A 15,813-nucleotide genomic window follows, 5' to 3' on the forward strand; every position below is an offset into this window, starting at 1 on the left:
AATAATTCACATTCACATTCTTCTGTTTGCCCTGCTTTAATATACTTATTTTAAACCATTAATGACTTAGGAGCATCACATGTTCTGGGAGCAGCGAAAGCTCTGAAATGCACTGAACAGTGGACTCCAAGACAAGGACTGAAGATAAATGAAAGTTCTGTAATGTAATATCTGGTCTAAATATCATACACAGCTCTGGAAAAAAAACAAGTTCTTATTCATAAAGTTTTAAGAGTTCAGAAATCAATATTTGGTGGAATAACCCTGGTGGTTTTTAATCACAGTTTTCATGCATCTTGGCATCATGTTCTCCTCCACCAGTCTTACACACTGCTTTTGGATAACTTTATGCTGCTTTACTCCTGGTGCAAAAATTCAAGCAGTTCATTTTGGTGGTTTGATGGCTTGTGATCATCCATCTTCCTCTTGATTATATTCCAGAGGTTTTCAATTTGGTAAAATCAAAGAAACTCATCATTTTTAAGTGCTCTCTTATTTTTTCCAGAGCTATATTTAACTAAAAACAGTTATTTATAAAGGAAAATCATGGAAATCATCAGGGGTGCACAAATTTGTCATATCACTTTAAGAACTACAAAGTGTTCCTATATGATCAATGGAACTAAAAAGAAGGAAAAAGTATGAAAAACAAGGAAGTGTTTGTATTATTCTGACTGAACTTTACAAAACTCTGATTTTTTCTGATTTTCTGCTTTTATTCCATGTCTGTCAGTATTAGACATATCTTCTCATCCCCTGAAGAAACAAAGCCACAACATACCTCCTTTTGTTTCTTGGCCCAGGGCTTCTGAGCCTTCTTAAATCCTTCCTCTGCCTCTTTGGCCTCCTTGAAGCCGCCAATCATCTGTTTGTGGTAGGAGTCTTTCTGCCAGTTCTTCACCTTCTCCACGTCCTCGTTCAGCAGCCCGTTCTTCACCTCCTGATGCAGCTCGCTCACTTTATCTGCCTCCGTCATCACCGCCAGCCAGGCCCGCTCCACAGAACCGTACTGAGGGCCTGCATAAAAGGAATAAAATGATGTGTTTTTCAAAAACTATTACACCCAGAAGCAAAAAGAAATGATTAAAAACTCTTGGTCATGTTTTTTGAGCTACGCATACAGCACAGAAGTAAAATGTAAAGCATGTTTAACGCTGCATCATGCCAGACGTCTCAGCATGTGGAGAGTTGTAGAGGTTCCTAATGGAGTTCTGTGATACTCCATCAGATCCATGCAGCTCCAACATTCTCACACAGTTCCTGCAGATTTTGTGTTGGGATGTTGAGTGCTTTTAATTATTTACTGCATTTTTCGCACTATAAGGCGCATCAGATTATAAGGGGCACTTAAATCAATAAACGTCTATTTTCATACATAAGGCGCACTGGATTATAAGGCGCATTTTAAGAGATACTATAAGGCACTTCTAATTCAGCAGGTCTCACTGCTGGTTGGTGGTGGATGGGGGTTAGCTAACTAAGTTAAGTAAAGCTAAGCTAAGTAAACAAAACTTTTCATTTGGGGGAGTAAAGTGCTTCCCTTTATTTACAGTAAGCTTAGATTCCCGAATTTCTCCAGCACTAAGGCTGGAGCATTAGCATTAGCAGCTAATTGCTAGCGGTTTGTCCCATGTAGCTTGTTTTAACGCGGCAAACACGCAGACTACAATCCAGTATACTCACCTCTGAACAGCGAAAGAGCTGGTACTGCTAATGCTGCACCAGCAGTGCTAGCCAGAGTTAGCAGGAGGCTAGTTAGTTAGAGGTTTTAGGAGAATAAGTGCTCTTTGAAGAGCTCTGTATTCAGGAGTTTATTAAAGATAGTGAGAGATTCTCCTGATCTGGTAGTAGAAGGTAGTTTAGTTAGAGGTGTTAGGAGAGTAAGTGCTCGTTGAAGAGCTCTGTCTTCAGGAGTTTATTAAAGATAGTGAGAGACTCTCCTGATCTGGTAGTAGAAGGTAGTTAGTTAGAGGTGTTAGGAGAGTAAGTGCTCCTTGAAGAGCTCTGTCTTCAGGAGTTTATTAAAGATAGCGAGAGATTCTCCTGATCTGGTAGTAGAAGGTAGTTAGTGTGTTAGAGGTGTTAGGAGAGTAAGTGCTCCTTGAAGAGCTCTGTCTTCAGGAGTTTATTAAAGATAGTGAGAGATTCTCCTGATCTGGTAGTAGAAGGTAGTTTATTCCATCATTGGGGAATTCTGTATGAGAACAGTCTGGATGGCTTTGTGTGAATGTTTGTCAAAGCCAAGCAACGTTCACTAGATGAAATCAGATTATCCAGAAAATTCTGCCCAAGTTGAGCTGAAAACCAGACCTGAAGCTTCACACTAAGCTATTAATCTAGAGCCGTAAGAAGAACTGACCTTTCTCGATGAGGAGCCTCCATCTCTTGGACCACTCGTTGAGCTGCTGACTGTACGCCTTCTCGATCTTGGAACGCTCCGTAAGGCAGTTCATGAGATCATTGCAGAGTCGATGGCCGTCGTCAATTCTCTTGACGGCTCGCTTGTAATTCCCCACCTGCGGGAAATGGAAGAGATGCGCATCCTGACATCGCAGTAATGTGCCTTATTGATCAACAGGACTGTAGAGCCATCGCTCTTTTTTAGTAGTCATCATTCATAATAACTCACGCTCAGATCAATTTGGGTCAGTGTGGGGCTAGAGGGAGGTCAGAGAGGCCAGGAGGACTCAATTATACAATTATATAGGACTTACTGCAGAAGATACAGTGAAAATACTGTGGGAATTGGAAATATACAGTGTTTAATACGCATTGACCCGATAATTTCCACAACACTATGAACCAACTATATGTCTAAAGAAAGAACAAGAGTTTCCTTTGTTGCACAGCATAAGAATAGCAGAATAAATGAAGGAGTAATATATATAGATAGACTCCGCAAAGCCTTGTAGCAGGCTATGTGGAGTCTATGTATATATTTATGTCTGTCATTATCAGTACAGTAATGGCGACGCTCAGAGCTGAAGCTAGAGTTATAGGATGTAAACAGTGGTTTTTAATAATCTACTTCAGTACTTTTTAAGTTATTAATGCCTCGTTTTAAATGTCAGGGCTCTCCAGATTCTAGCAAGGAGGTGTGGAGCTACTTTGAGCTGGATAACGTTGGAAAAGGCAATTTATCAGGGTAAATTATGCCCAGTGTCACCCAGTCTGAAGGGTGTTTGAACAAACTGTTAAAATTTCTGGATCCCGGAACACTGTGTGAGAACAGAGGTGTGCTTTTTTATCAAAGGTACGTATTTTTATCATGTTTTACTACAACAAAAGTCCATTTTACACCAGAGTTCTCCGTTAAATAAATAAAATTGGATTTTTCAAACATTACTCATCTATGGTTTTACACTCAAACAGAAATCTTTAAGGCTGGTTATTCTGCTACTCTCATCCTGTGCAACAGAGAAAACTCTTTTTTTTTTCTTGGGGCAATCCTGATTAGAGCTAGTTTCATCATAATGTTTATTGATGGTCTTTGTGGATACTTTCATATTTTTAAGTTCTTGAAATGTTTCGGACTGACTGACCTTCATTTTTTCTTATTTTTTTTTTTTCTTTTCTTAGTTGAGTAGTTCGTGCTTCTCATAATCTGGATTAGAACATTACTCAAATATTCACTATTATTCACTGTATACCTGTAACTCTACCTCTTCACTACTTTACTTTAACTGATGCTCTCAAACACTTTATTAAGAGACAAGAAATTCAAGTAATTAACACTTGATGAGTTCAGCACAGCTGTTAACTGAAAGCCTGAATTCCAGGTGACGCTAACTCATAAAACTGAGGTTGTGATGTGCAAAACTGTCTAATCTAATCTAAAATATAAAACATACTCTTTTTTTTTAGCACTTTTTTCTTTACTTAATAATTCTGTATGTTTTTCTTCAAAGTTTGGGGGATAAGTTTAGTATTATTAAAATAATGAAACAAAAAACATTTTTGAATTTAAGGTGTGTCTAAACTTTTGACTGTTACTCTATAAGGTATTTCAGGGTCATTGTGAATGCTGTACGTAGGTGAGTACTGCAGTTTATATCACTGTCTGTAGGGGGCGACAGCAGGGGTTGCAGAGTGGGCGGAGAGACAGTGGAAGGGGGGGGTTTGGCTCGTGCCCGTGCATGTGGAGTTATGCAATGGCCGCTGCGGGTTTATATATATGTGTGTGTGTGTGTGTGTGTGTGTGTGTATCAGCTCTGGTTGCTTTAATCCTCTGCTTCACTGCACTCACGGTGACGCCATTACTCTCCACACACACACACACACACACACACAGAAAGAGAGAGGCAAATTCACAAGGCAGCTACATGCAGATTCACTGACAGTCTGCGGTGTAAACAGACAGGTCTAAGGAGATAACACACACAACCGCACACACACACACACACACACACACACACACTGGACAGATCAGGCAGACAATTAGATATTTGACCGATATTTTATGTACTGTTTATTTCCAAATTTTTTTACTTACATTAAAAATGTATATCTTTTTTATATATTCTGTTCCTATCTTGCTGTGTAGGCATCTTCTGGCACCTTCTCTGCTAATGCCAAACAGCTTATTCTGTTTTTGCTACTAACACCTGCTTTCCTGTCTAGACCTGTCGTGATAATTACGTTAGCGAATTATCATACGATAATTTTTTTAACTGCGATAATTTTTGCCGACGTCGATAACAGCTATTGGGTTTCCGTGTGAGTTTGTTTACATAAGAATGAACCGCAGCTAGATTTCAGCAACACAACGGAGACTGAGTTTGTGAGCTTGTGAACGTATTTAGATAGATAGATAGATAGATAGATAGATAGATAGATAGATAGATAGATAGATAGATAGATAGATAGATAGATAGATTTATAGGTTTATCCCGAAGGAAATTTAGGTATTTGAGGCTAATAGGACTTTCTCAAAACTAAATAGCTTTAGAGAAGGTTTAGAAGGTTTAGAGTAGTCCAGTCCGGATGGACGTTGTTTTAAAACTGCAATTCATGGCTCTGGTGTGGGAGTATTTTTTGGAGTATTTTTGGCTTTAAACCAAATGAGCGAGAAGAACCATTAACAGGAATGAGCTGGTATGTCGACTTTGTTTCAAAACCGTGGCAACAGAGCTGAGACCTCATTTAAAGCTCAATCATCCAGCCCAATTTTCCAAACTGAATATTGAATATGAATATTGTTACCCAAACTAGTTGCTCACTCTCTACTAATGATTGCATCCAAATTATCCAATTAGTTTGTGTAACAACAATTAGTTTATTAATGGTTACTAATTAAGTAAATGCCTTAAAAATCATCAATAATTAGTTATAACACATACGTAGAAAGGGCAACAATGACCTGTTGTTTGCCAAATAGTGAACCCACAGCCGTCTATATTGTTGCCCTTTCTACGTATGTGTTATAACTGATTATAAATGATTTTTAAGGCATTTACAACCTAATTAGTAACCATTAATAAACTAATTGTAAACCATTTATAAACCCTTTATAAAGGTAGTCTTATTTTAAAGTGGTACCATCTACTTTGCTATTGACAATAGAAATAACTAAAATAAAATGAAAGCATTACAGCAATAATTACAATAACAGTATAAACCAAAAAAATTATATGATATAACAACAAATATAGATATAGCAAGGACAATTTTGTTTGGTAGATTTAGTATTTCGTGGTCAGTCTTATATCACTGAAAAGCCTGTTTTTGTAATAGAGCCACACTTGTAAGGAATGGTAAATGGTTTAAATGGTAAACTCTTTATAAAGGTAGTCTTATTTTAAAGTGGTACCAAATAGACAAATAAAGAGAATAAAGAGAAAAAATTTTAGTATAAAAATAAGCTAATTTAACCCTTGTGTGGTGTTCGGGTCTGTGGGACCCGTTTTCATTTTTCATCAAATGATACAAAAAAAATGTTTTTTCTATCTATAACTCATTGGCATTGGCTCATTTTTTGTGAAAAACACATATCAAAACACATTTTCGATAAACACACACTGTACACCCCCCCCCCACACACACACACATTTATATTACATACAGTATGTTTGGCCAGGGGCTAATAAACATTGCTTCATTTGTAAATTTGAAACTAAACTAATTTTCTACTCATATCTTGAGTTTAATTCATTTTCTTTTACATTTTATTAAAAAAACTAATAAAAAAAGACTAGCACTTTTTAAAAGAAATGTAACATAAGAAAGGTAAAGGGCAAATATTAACCATGTAAGCTGTTTATATTGCTTGCAATTTAGGTGAAGCAAGCATGTGTAAAGCATTTTAATGTAGAATTGCTTAATTTTGCTGAATTAAATACAAGTAACAAAGTAAACGAGTAACAAAAATATGAACACCACAAAAGGGTTAAGTGATATATTTGATCATATATTACATTTTAGTGTGAAAACAGAACTGAAATTTGCATTTGTGGTCATAACTGAGGCTGTGGTCTGTACTATAATCATCAAATAAATCACTCAAGTCAAAAAAATGAAGAACCCAGTGAGCTACAGCTGCAGCATCCTGTGCACTGCATGCAGCAGCTCAGTGAGTGACAGTGAAATGTCCTAGATAACACAGAACCTTCACACAGCTGCTGGTGTTCCCCGTCATCTGACTCATATTCCACATCACTGCACATCACTCTCATATCTAAACACTGAAAAAACTGCAGCAGCTGAGACAAACCGAGCTTTCACTTTCATACATAACACACTCTCTCTCTCACACACACATACACTACACATAACACACACACACACACACTATAATCCAGCCCTTTATTGATGTTTTTTACTAAGATAAGAAATTAATTCAGGCTGCTACACTATAAACCCACAATTTGTTAGAACGCAAATAAATTAAATCTGTTTTAAATAAAATTGGATATTTCCAACATTAGATAGTGATAATAATAAACCGAGTTTAGTCAGTTGTTGTTACTCGCTTCTCTTCTATTGGTTTCTGGCCTCAACTAGAGCTGCACGATATTGGAAAAAAAATTACATTGCAAATGTTCTTTTTTCGCTGATATATATATAAATATGTATATATATACATATATCGCAATATTAAACAATGCAGGGGCCATGACATCACCAGCCCCGCCCCCACCCACGCGTTGTCTCGCGTCAGGACCAATCAAGAGCTGAGTCAGCGCTGAGCTCAACTCTAAACTCGAGAAAACAGCAAAACAACAGTAATCAGCCCTTTAATCAGACATTTAAATGACTTTTTAAAAGGTAAATAAGAGCGTAGTTTTCTGGGATTAAAAGCGTGAATTCAGCTGTAACTGGAAATATCTGCGCTGCAAAACTGTGCTGGACTCTGAGGTGCACAGCTTTCCACACGTGCTCACGTTTACAAGCACGTTCCCAACCATGTGGATGGAGTTGTGCTTCTCAGGCAGCAGCAGCCTGTCACTCACACAGACACAGAGACAGCGCTGTGTATCTACTTTTTCTTGTGTCAAAAATCAAAACATTGCAACATGACATGTTTGATTAAATTGCCTTAAGTGACCTCGCACGTCCTGCGCTGTGACTACTGTGCATGCGCACATCGCAATGACGATGCTTAAATGATATATCGTGCATCAACTATTTGCCAAACAGGCATGTCCCCCAGTTTCTGACTAACACTCACCATCAGTGTGTAGTCATTCCCCCAAGGCTACCTTAGGGGAACTTGTAAATCATATATTACGATTTACTGCTTGGCCTCTAGTGTGTTGTAGGCTGTAAGAGCAAGTTATCATTTTCTGGGCTGCTATAGTAACTCTGTGTTGGCTGTGTACGCTCTATACTGTTCACTCTATAGCATTGTCTTTCTCCATCTAATTCGCTATGAAATCTATAGTTTAGGTACATTAAAATAAGTCTAAAATAGAGTCTAAACAGTCTAAAGTGGAATTATTGTGCAGAGCAATTGATATAACAAAATTCAACATGTCACAGTGTGATGAAACATACAGCTCTGGAAAAAAATAAGAGACCACTTAAAAATGATGAGTTACGTGTATAAATCTATATATGACACATATTAATTTTATTTATGTATTCCCTAATGATCCCCCTTTTTTTACATGCTTATATTTGATATTTGTGTAAAGGGATTTTATTTACTTAGTTACTTGTTTTTTTTTTGTATGCAGGTCTGAAGGGAGGAGTGCTGTGGGGAGGGAGGGGGTAAAAACGGTACGGGAATGTTTGTGTCCTGTATGTGCCAAAATTCTTTAATATAACAGACTTTTAACAGTTACTTTTTTATTTTACCAAATTGAAAACCTCTGGAATATAATCAAGAGGAAGATGAATGATGATTACAAGCCATCAAACCAAACTGAACTGCTTGATTTTTTTTGTACCAGCAGTAAAGGCATAAAGTTATCCAAAAGCAGTGTGTAAGACTGGTGGAGGAGAACATGATGCCAAGATGCATGCAAACTGAAAACTGTCATTAAAAACCAGGGTTATTCCACCAAATATTGATTTTTGAACTCCTAAAAAGCTCTGCATCTTTTGTTAATTTGACCTTTTCTTAATTTCTTTAAATAAATGCTCTAAATGACAATATTATTATTTGGAATTTGGGAGAAATGTTGTCTGTAGTTTATAGAATAAAACAACAATGTTGATTTTACTCAAACATAAACCTATAAATATCAAAATCAGAGAAACTGATTCAGAAGAAACTCAAATAGTCTCTTATTTTTTTCCACAGAGCTGTATATATAACAGTATAGATGACCCTGCAGGTGTGAGACACAGCAGGTGCATGGATCCAAACTTAGCTCTTCAGCCTAAATGTATCCTAATGTTCCTACATCTTGAAGGCCGCAACTTTTAATGAAGCCTGGTTGGAGATACACAGACACAAAAGCCCAGTATCTCCAAACAAGCCTTTCATTAGCATGAATCCTCTTCTGTAGCGCGAGAGAAACTTTATTCAGCTTAAAATACGAGATCTGACACGACACCAGCGCAGATCCATCACTGGACCGCCTCCAGACTCTCCACAGAGAGAGGTTCTTGAAGGCGCTCAGCAGGTGGCAGAGTCCTATCAGAAGCCAGCCCAGTCTAAATAGGGTCTATTGTGGAAGTTCTGGCAGATTCTGGTATTAAGCACACACCACGGGTCTGTGCTGTAACTCTAATCAGATTCTCCACTGGCAGAAGCACAACAGCACTATTGAGGGGCAGTGAATGAAGCAGTGGTCTGGCCATTAGAGGAGAGCTGTTTGCTTTTAGCGTGTGGCGTTTCTGCTTTTGTACCTCCCAAAAACTGTCCATGGCCTCGTCAGCAGCGGCGGATTCATCGTAGGAGCCGGACATTGTTGTGGTCGGAGCGAAGCTGGCCAAAGGGCGAAAGCGGCGGCAGCAGAGTGGACTTCTTCAAGCACTGAGAGAGAGAGAGAGAGAGAGAGAGAGAGAGAGAGAGAGAGAGAGAGAAAAAGTTTATATCCAAGACATCAACTCAATTTCAATTTCTGTGCGACATTGACGGGAATTCAAATCAGCACATCATTTAACTACATAGATACAGTGGCATAAAAACAATAAAAGTGTATTTGCTCCCTTACTGATTTCTTTCTTTTTTTTTTTTTTTGTCATACTTAATTTTTTTCAGATTATCAAACTTATTATGTAACTTTACACTTTTTCCACATTGTATACACACAAAATGTGGAACTATGCACACAAATCCAAAAACATGAAGCTCATGCACTCTAAAAAATAGAGGTACGATATGAGTACTTTTTTGTACTCAAAGGTACAATATTGGTCTTTATGGGGTCAGATTTGTTCAAAGTACAAAGTAATTTCTAACAGCAATAAGTACAAATTTGTACCATTTAACCTGCAGACAAAGGGTACATTCAGTATTCTGTATCACTGTACTAATAAACAATATTTATATTTTAATTGCACATTTTTTTATTTAAAAGCCAGACAATTTTAGATCATCAAGTTCTTGACACATATTTAGTTGATGATAATGTTTATAATCTTTATAATCTTTACTGGCACAAAAATATGGGTACAAAAAAGGACTTTCACTGAAAGGTACTTTTTTGTACCTCAATATAAGGTACAGCCCCAGCGACAAGCTTTATATTCTTTTAAGTACAAATCTGTACTTACATTTCTTAGTGTGTGTGTCAACATTGTGACTCCAAACTGCTAAACTCTAAGCACAATTCCACATGTTCTCACTCAGATATCATTCTAAATCACAGCTTTACAAATCGCTAAACACAAACTGCATCATTTAGTACACCTTGGTCACCTAAGAATCACTGACCTTCAGATACCGTACATTACAGTTTTTTACTTTTTCAACAAACTACATACAGTAAAAACAGCTTACACTTGTCTCGCATATACATGTAGTACTGTAATGCTATATGGGGGAGGGGTCCTACACCAAATGAATACAAAGAACAGAAAGCCAACATATTTCCATGGACTTGTATGCATTTGAAAAATAAGTAAAAGAAGAGAAAAGTCCACAAAAAAGAAAAGTTTTTAAAAGAAGAAAAAGGCTCACAAGAAAAAGCAAAGAGATCTGAAAAGAAAGCCAAAAAAAAGATATACAGTTTTTTTTTACATTGTTTACAGTTTTTTTTTTTTACATTGTTTACACACAAAATATGGAATTATGCACACAAATCCAAAAAACATGAAGCTCATGTGTCACGGAATGACCCAGGCAGGGTGACGAGGAAAGCGGACACAAGTGCAGGTAAGGGCGATATAAATAAATAATTTATTAAATAAATAACAAAGAAACAAGGAAACGAGGAACAAGTAAACATGTAACAAAGAAACACAAATAACCAATAACAAACGAGCGATGATAATAATAAACAAATAAGGAATATATATACAAGGGAAATAAACTAGAAAATAAACAAGGCAATAAACTATAAACGTGAAAACAAGAAATAAACGAGAAACAAATGACTAAGGTTAAATACAGGGAACATAGAGCTAAACAAGAAACTAAACTAGACAAGGGGAACTAAACTAAGCAGGGCAAAGGAGAAAACAATGGAAATAAACAGGAAACCAGAAATATACACGAGATAAACAGAGGTAAACACAGAGCAAGGACTAGGGCTATGAAACGCGGTGAAACAACAGAGAGACAAAACAACAGGGGAAGGTGCAAAGACCGACGGAGGACAAGGTGGCAGAGGAGGGCTATTTATAGTAACATAAAACACACTAGAATTGGAAACACCTGGGGAAGGGGCGGAGCTACAAATGAGAAACACATGGTGGAAATCTACTGACAGGAGACACAGAGAGGCACAGGTCACGTGGGGAAGACACACAGAGACATGAGACAGGGCTAAGACGTGACATCATGTGTCAACATTGTATCTCCAAACTGCAGAACTCTGAACTCAATTCCACATGTTCTCACTTAAATATCATTCTAAATCACAGCTTTACAAATCACTAAACACAAATTGCATTATTTAGTTTACTTTGGTCACCTAAGAATCACTGACCTTCAAAATCTATAAATAATAATTACATTTTTGTTTCCTTTTTGCATGTGAACTGATTTTCCTCGTCATGTTTCTCATTGTTCTTACATATGTTAAAAAAATACAGTTTTGCAACCTTACAACATACAGAAAAAATGACTCACATTTGTGAGGCATATGCATATAGTACTGTAATGCTATATGATGGGGGGGGGGGGTCCTACACCACACCAAATATTTATAAAGAACAGAAAGCAAACATATTTCCATGGACTTGCATTGTATGCATTTGAATTTGTACAGCGGCCTCATGAAGTTAAAAACATAAACAAATACTTGTGATAAAAGTGCTCTGAATTGATCTTGTCAGTGTTTATTTGATGCTCTGTAGGAGATGAGCATATAAATAGCTGTGTGTGTTATTCTGGTGGAAGGAATCAGTTTTGATAGAGATTTGTGGAGTTTCAGAAAAAGCTGTTGATCATTTTGAGTTTGTGTTTAGAGTTCTGAGAAACTGAGCCTAGTTTCTAGAAATGCGTTTAAACATTTGGGAAAAACTGTAATATTCGACAAAGTTAACCTGAGTAAATATAAAAAGCACTTTTTAAATGATCCAAATCAATTTAGCCCTTAACCCTCCCGTTATTTCATTTGTCAGGAACAGCAATAGTGTTCCCGGGTCAGTTTGACCCAGTGCATGTTTGAATATCCAAAAGAACAACCAACAAAAACCTAAGAAGAGAAGAGAAGAGAAGAGAAGATAAAAGAAAGGAAAAGAAAGCCACAAAAAATAAAAGATCTCAAAAGAAGCAAAAGGCTCACAAGAAGAAGCAAAGAGATCTGAAAAGAAAGCCATAAAAATATATATAAAAGATCTCAAAAGAAGGCAAAAAGTAGAGGACTAAGCTGTGCTCAGTCTGTTTTGAGTTTAATTGTGTTTTAGTTTGATTTATTTAAAGCTAGAAGATGTCTTTTGTTTGTACATGCCGTTCTGTGGCATTTCCTTTGTTCATTTTCCCGCCTGTTTTTTGTGCACCTTTACAGGGTTTTGTTTCCCACCCATTTTCCAGTCTCCTTTGTGGAAAACCAAACTAAGTTCCACAAGCACACCCTTTTTAATACAAACACTACTAATTGTTAATTTATGTATAAATAACTCAAATAAACAAATGATTATGAACCCTTTAACCCCTTAACAGACCTTGGCATCTACAGAGATTGGACAATGAAACTGAAACACCTGGTTTTAGAGCACAATAATTTATTGTGGTGACGGACAGTTCTGGTGGAAACAGGAGAACATTGAATTCTGCGTGATTTGAGCAGCCGTGGTTTCATGTTTTTTAGATACAATCAGGGTTAGCACCCGAACATCCCTTTCAGACAGCTTCCTCTTACAGCATCCACAGTTAATCCTGTTGGATGTGGTTGGCCCTTCTTGGTGGTATCTCGCTGACATTACCCTGGATACTGTGGCTCTTGATGCATCACAAAGTCTTGCTGTCTTGGTCACAGATGCTCCAGCAAGACGTGCACCAACAATTTGTCCTCTTTTGAACTCTGGTATGTCACCCATAATGTTGTGTGCATTGCAATATTTTGAGCAGAACTGTGCTCTTACTCTGCTAATTGAACCTTCACACTCTGCTCTTACTGGTGCAATGTGCAATTAATGAAGATTGGCCACCAGGCTGCTCCAATTTAGCCATGAAACCTCCCACACTAAAATGACAGGTGCTGCAGCAACTTTACCCTAATGCTCCATTACTCTGGAACAGCATAAAGTGTTTAAAGCCTATAGCTTGAGCATTGCATTACATGTTGGACACTGTAAAGCACACGTTTTCTGTTAAAAAATAATGGTGAATGCTCAGAAACTCTAAAAAATGAAACTATCACACACAGAACTACAGACAGGAAGCTCGAATTGATTCCTCTCTATTTATATACATGTTCTTTCAGCATCTCAGAAACACCCTCAGCTCACAGAACCCTGTCCCTGACCCATATACTCAGATCAACAGCATTTCAACACAGCAGCTGCTTTACACTGTGTGCATATTCAGTTATGGATAGACCATTTTAACAATGCTTTTTCCGTTTATGTACAGTATCAGTCAAAAGTTTGGACACACCTTCTCATTCAGTGTTTTTGTGCCTTATTTCTATATTTAATGTCTGTTCTACATCGTAGATTAAAATGAACCCTTAGAACCCTACGTTCGGATTTTGCGTCCAAAATCGCACCTTGTGTTCTCAGCTTAATTACTCAGGAATCCCTTCACACATAAACATAATCCATATATGGTTAAAAAGGGCGGAACTTACTCTTTCTATAAATAGTGACAACATCCCAGTGCTGTAAAGCTAAATCTACAAGAAACCCATTGAGAGAAAAACACCTAAAAAAGTGAAATCTCCTTCCCCAACCAATATTATTCACCTTTAGTGCTTCAAACTTATTTATATGATGTTTCAAACCAAATAATATCAGTAAATAAAGACTCAAAAGTGTATCACTGAGATGAACAGAAGATACTACAGTCCAGTTGAACCAATGAGCTGCTACCAAATAGTCAACACACGCACCACTGACCATTAAAAGTAGATACAATATTGTTTTAAATGCTATTTGGAGTTGATCCAGGCCAGCACATAAATAGGTTGAGAATGCACTATAAAGAACTCGGTACAGAGTGTTGCATCTGTTAATATGACCAGCAGCAGCGCATTAACAGCACATGATCAATAATAGTATTATTGATTAATTAGCTCTAGATGCCTGACAACTCGATTACAACTCATCTATCTATCTATCTATCTATCTATCTATCTATCTATCTATCTATCTATCTATCTATCTATCTATCTATCTATCTATGTATATATATATAAAATCCAGACAGTCTGTTCCAGCCAAAACTTTCAATCACTTAATTTATAGCTCTGCCTTCTTGCACAGGGAAAACTAACTGCTAAAGAGATTTTTAAAAATGAGCGGGGCCAATTTGTTATTAATTCATATGGGCATGGGAGCTACATACATACTGCAACCAGTCAGCAAAGATGTCTAAAGTATTCCCATTCATTACATTAGTTAAATATATAGATACTATAAAAGTATAGGGGGCGCTCGCGCTGTGGTCCTCCAGCCACTAGAGGGAGACCACCTGCTGCCACTTGCAATAATCAGGCTGATTGATCACACCTGATTAGTGCCTTTATACAGACAGTGCAGAGTCTTCATTCTGTTCAGATCACACTAGTAGCTGAGAACCTCCTTAGTTTGCTACAAGAAAGAAAGAAAAAAGAAAGATATGAAAAGAAGGAAAGAAAGAGATACAGAAAGAATAAAAGAAAGAAAGAAAGAAAGAAAGAGGAAAATAAACAAAGAGATACGGAAAGAAGTAAAGACAGAAAGAGATACGGAAAGAAGGAAAGAAAGCAAGAAATTAAAAAAGAAAGAAAGGAAAGACAAAAATAAAGAGAGATACAAAAATAAGTAAAGAAACAAAGAGATATGGAAAGAAGGAAAGAAAGCAGGAAATTAGGAAAGAAAGAAGGAAAGTAGGAAGGAAAGGAAAGAAAGAAAGAAAGATGGACAGAAGTACAGAAAGAAAGAGATAAAGAAAGAAAGATATAAAAAGAAGCAAAGAAAGAAAGAGAGAAGGAAAGAAAGCAGGAAATTAAGAAAGAAAAAAAGGAAAGACAAAAATAAAGAGAGATACGAAAAGAAGTAAAGAAAGAAAGAGATATGGAAAAAAGGAAAGAAAGCAGAAAATTAAGAAAGAAAGAAGGAAAGAAGGAAGGAAGGAAGGAAGGAAGGAAGGAAAGACAAGAAAGAAAGGAAAGAAAGTAAAAAGCAAGGAAAGAAGAAAATAAAGAAAGCGATACTGAAAGAAGGAAAGAAAGCAGGAATGATGGAAAGAAAGAAGGATGGATCACAGTATAAACCAATATGGAGTCGGAATCACAACCCAATCACATCCAATCACAATCAGATTCACTCTATCTGGATGGAGAGATTTATCTGGATCGGGGTTTTATTGAACGATGAGAAGCCGGAATAAAAACAAGCTGAAATGAAATAGGAGTAACGAGGCTATTTTTAAAATGTGAGGAGTAGAAAGTTCAGATAATGGTCTGAAACTGTTTGGAGTACAGTCACTGGTTGATGGTTCATTTTGTTTCTTCATTTTTTTTCTTCTCTTTATAAACTCTTGCTCTCAACTAGATCCAGTGCAAACAGACACCGTACCCAAGAGTCTGGATTATAGTGTAGCAGGAAGCATCG

The 15,813-nt window shown here is 37.0% G+C and overlaps 1 protein-coding gene across 2 annotated transcripts in view; it reads right to left on the bottom strand.

The window, feature by feature from the left end:
- The window catches only part of LOC103035372 (protein kinase C and casein kinase substrate in neurons protein 1), a 114,674-nt gene that overhangs the window by 24,086 nt on the left and 74,775 nt on the right, over positions 1 to 15,813 (bottom strand). For both annotated transcript variants that reach the window (XM_022676806.2, XM_022676807.2), the window contains 3 exons: positions 9,295 to 9,421; positions 2,360 to 2,516; positions 782 to 1,017 (listed from right to left, as the gene is read on the bottom strand). In XM_022676806.2, the coding sequence (XP_022532527.1) occupies positions 782 to 1,017; positions 2,360 to 2,516; positions 9,295 to 9,354 (453 nt within the window). In that variant the 5' untranslated portion in view covers positions 9,355 to 9,421. The remainder of the gene's footprint in view (positions 1 to 781; positions 1,018 to 2,359; positions 2,517 to 9,294; positions 9,422 to 15,813) is intronic.

Source organism: Astyanax mexicanus, chromosome 13 (assembly GCF_023375975.1).
Source record: "Astyanax mexicanus isolate ESR-SI-001 chromosome 13, AstMex3_surface, whole genome shotgun sequence".
In the NCBI taxonomy this organism is placed as follows: domain Eukaryota; kingdom Metazoa; phylum Chordata; class Actinopteri; order Characiformes; family Acestrorhamphidae; genus Astyanax; species Astyanax mexicanus.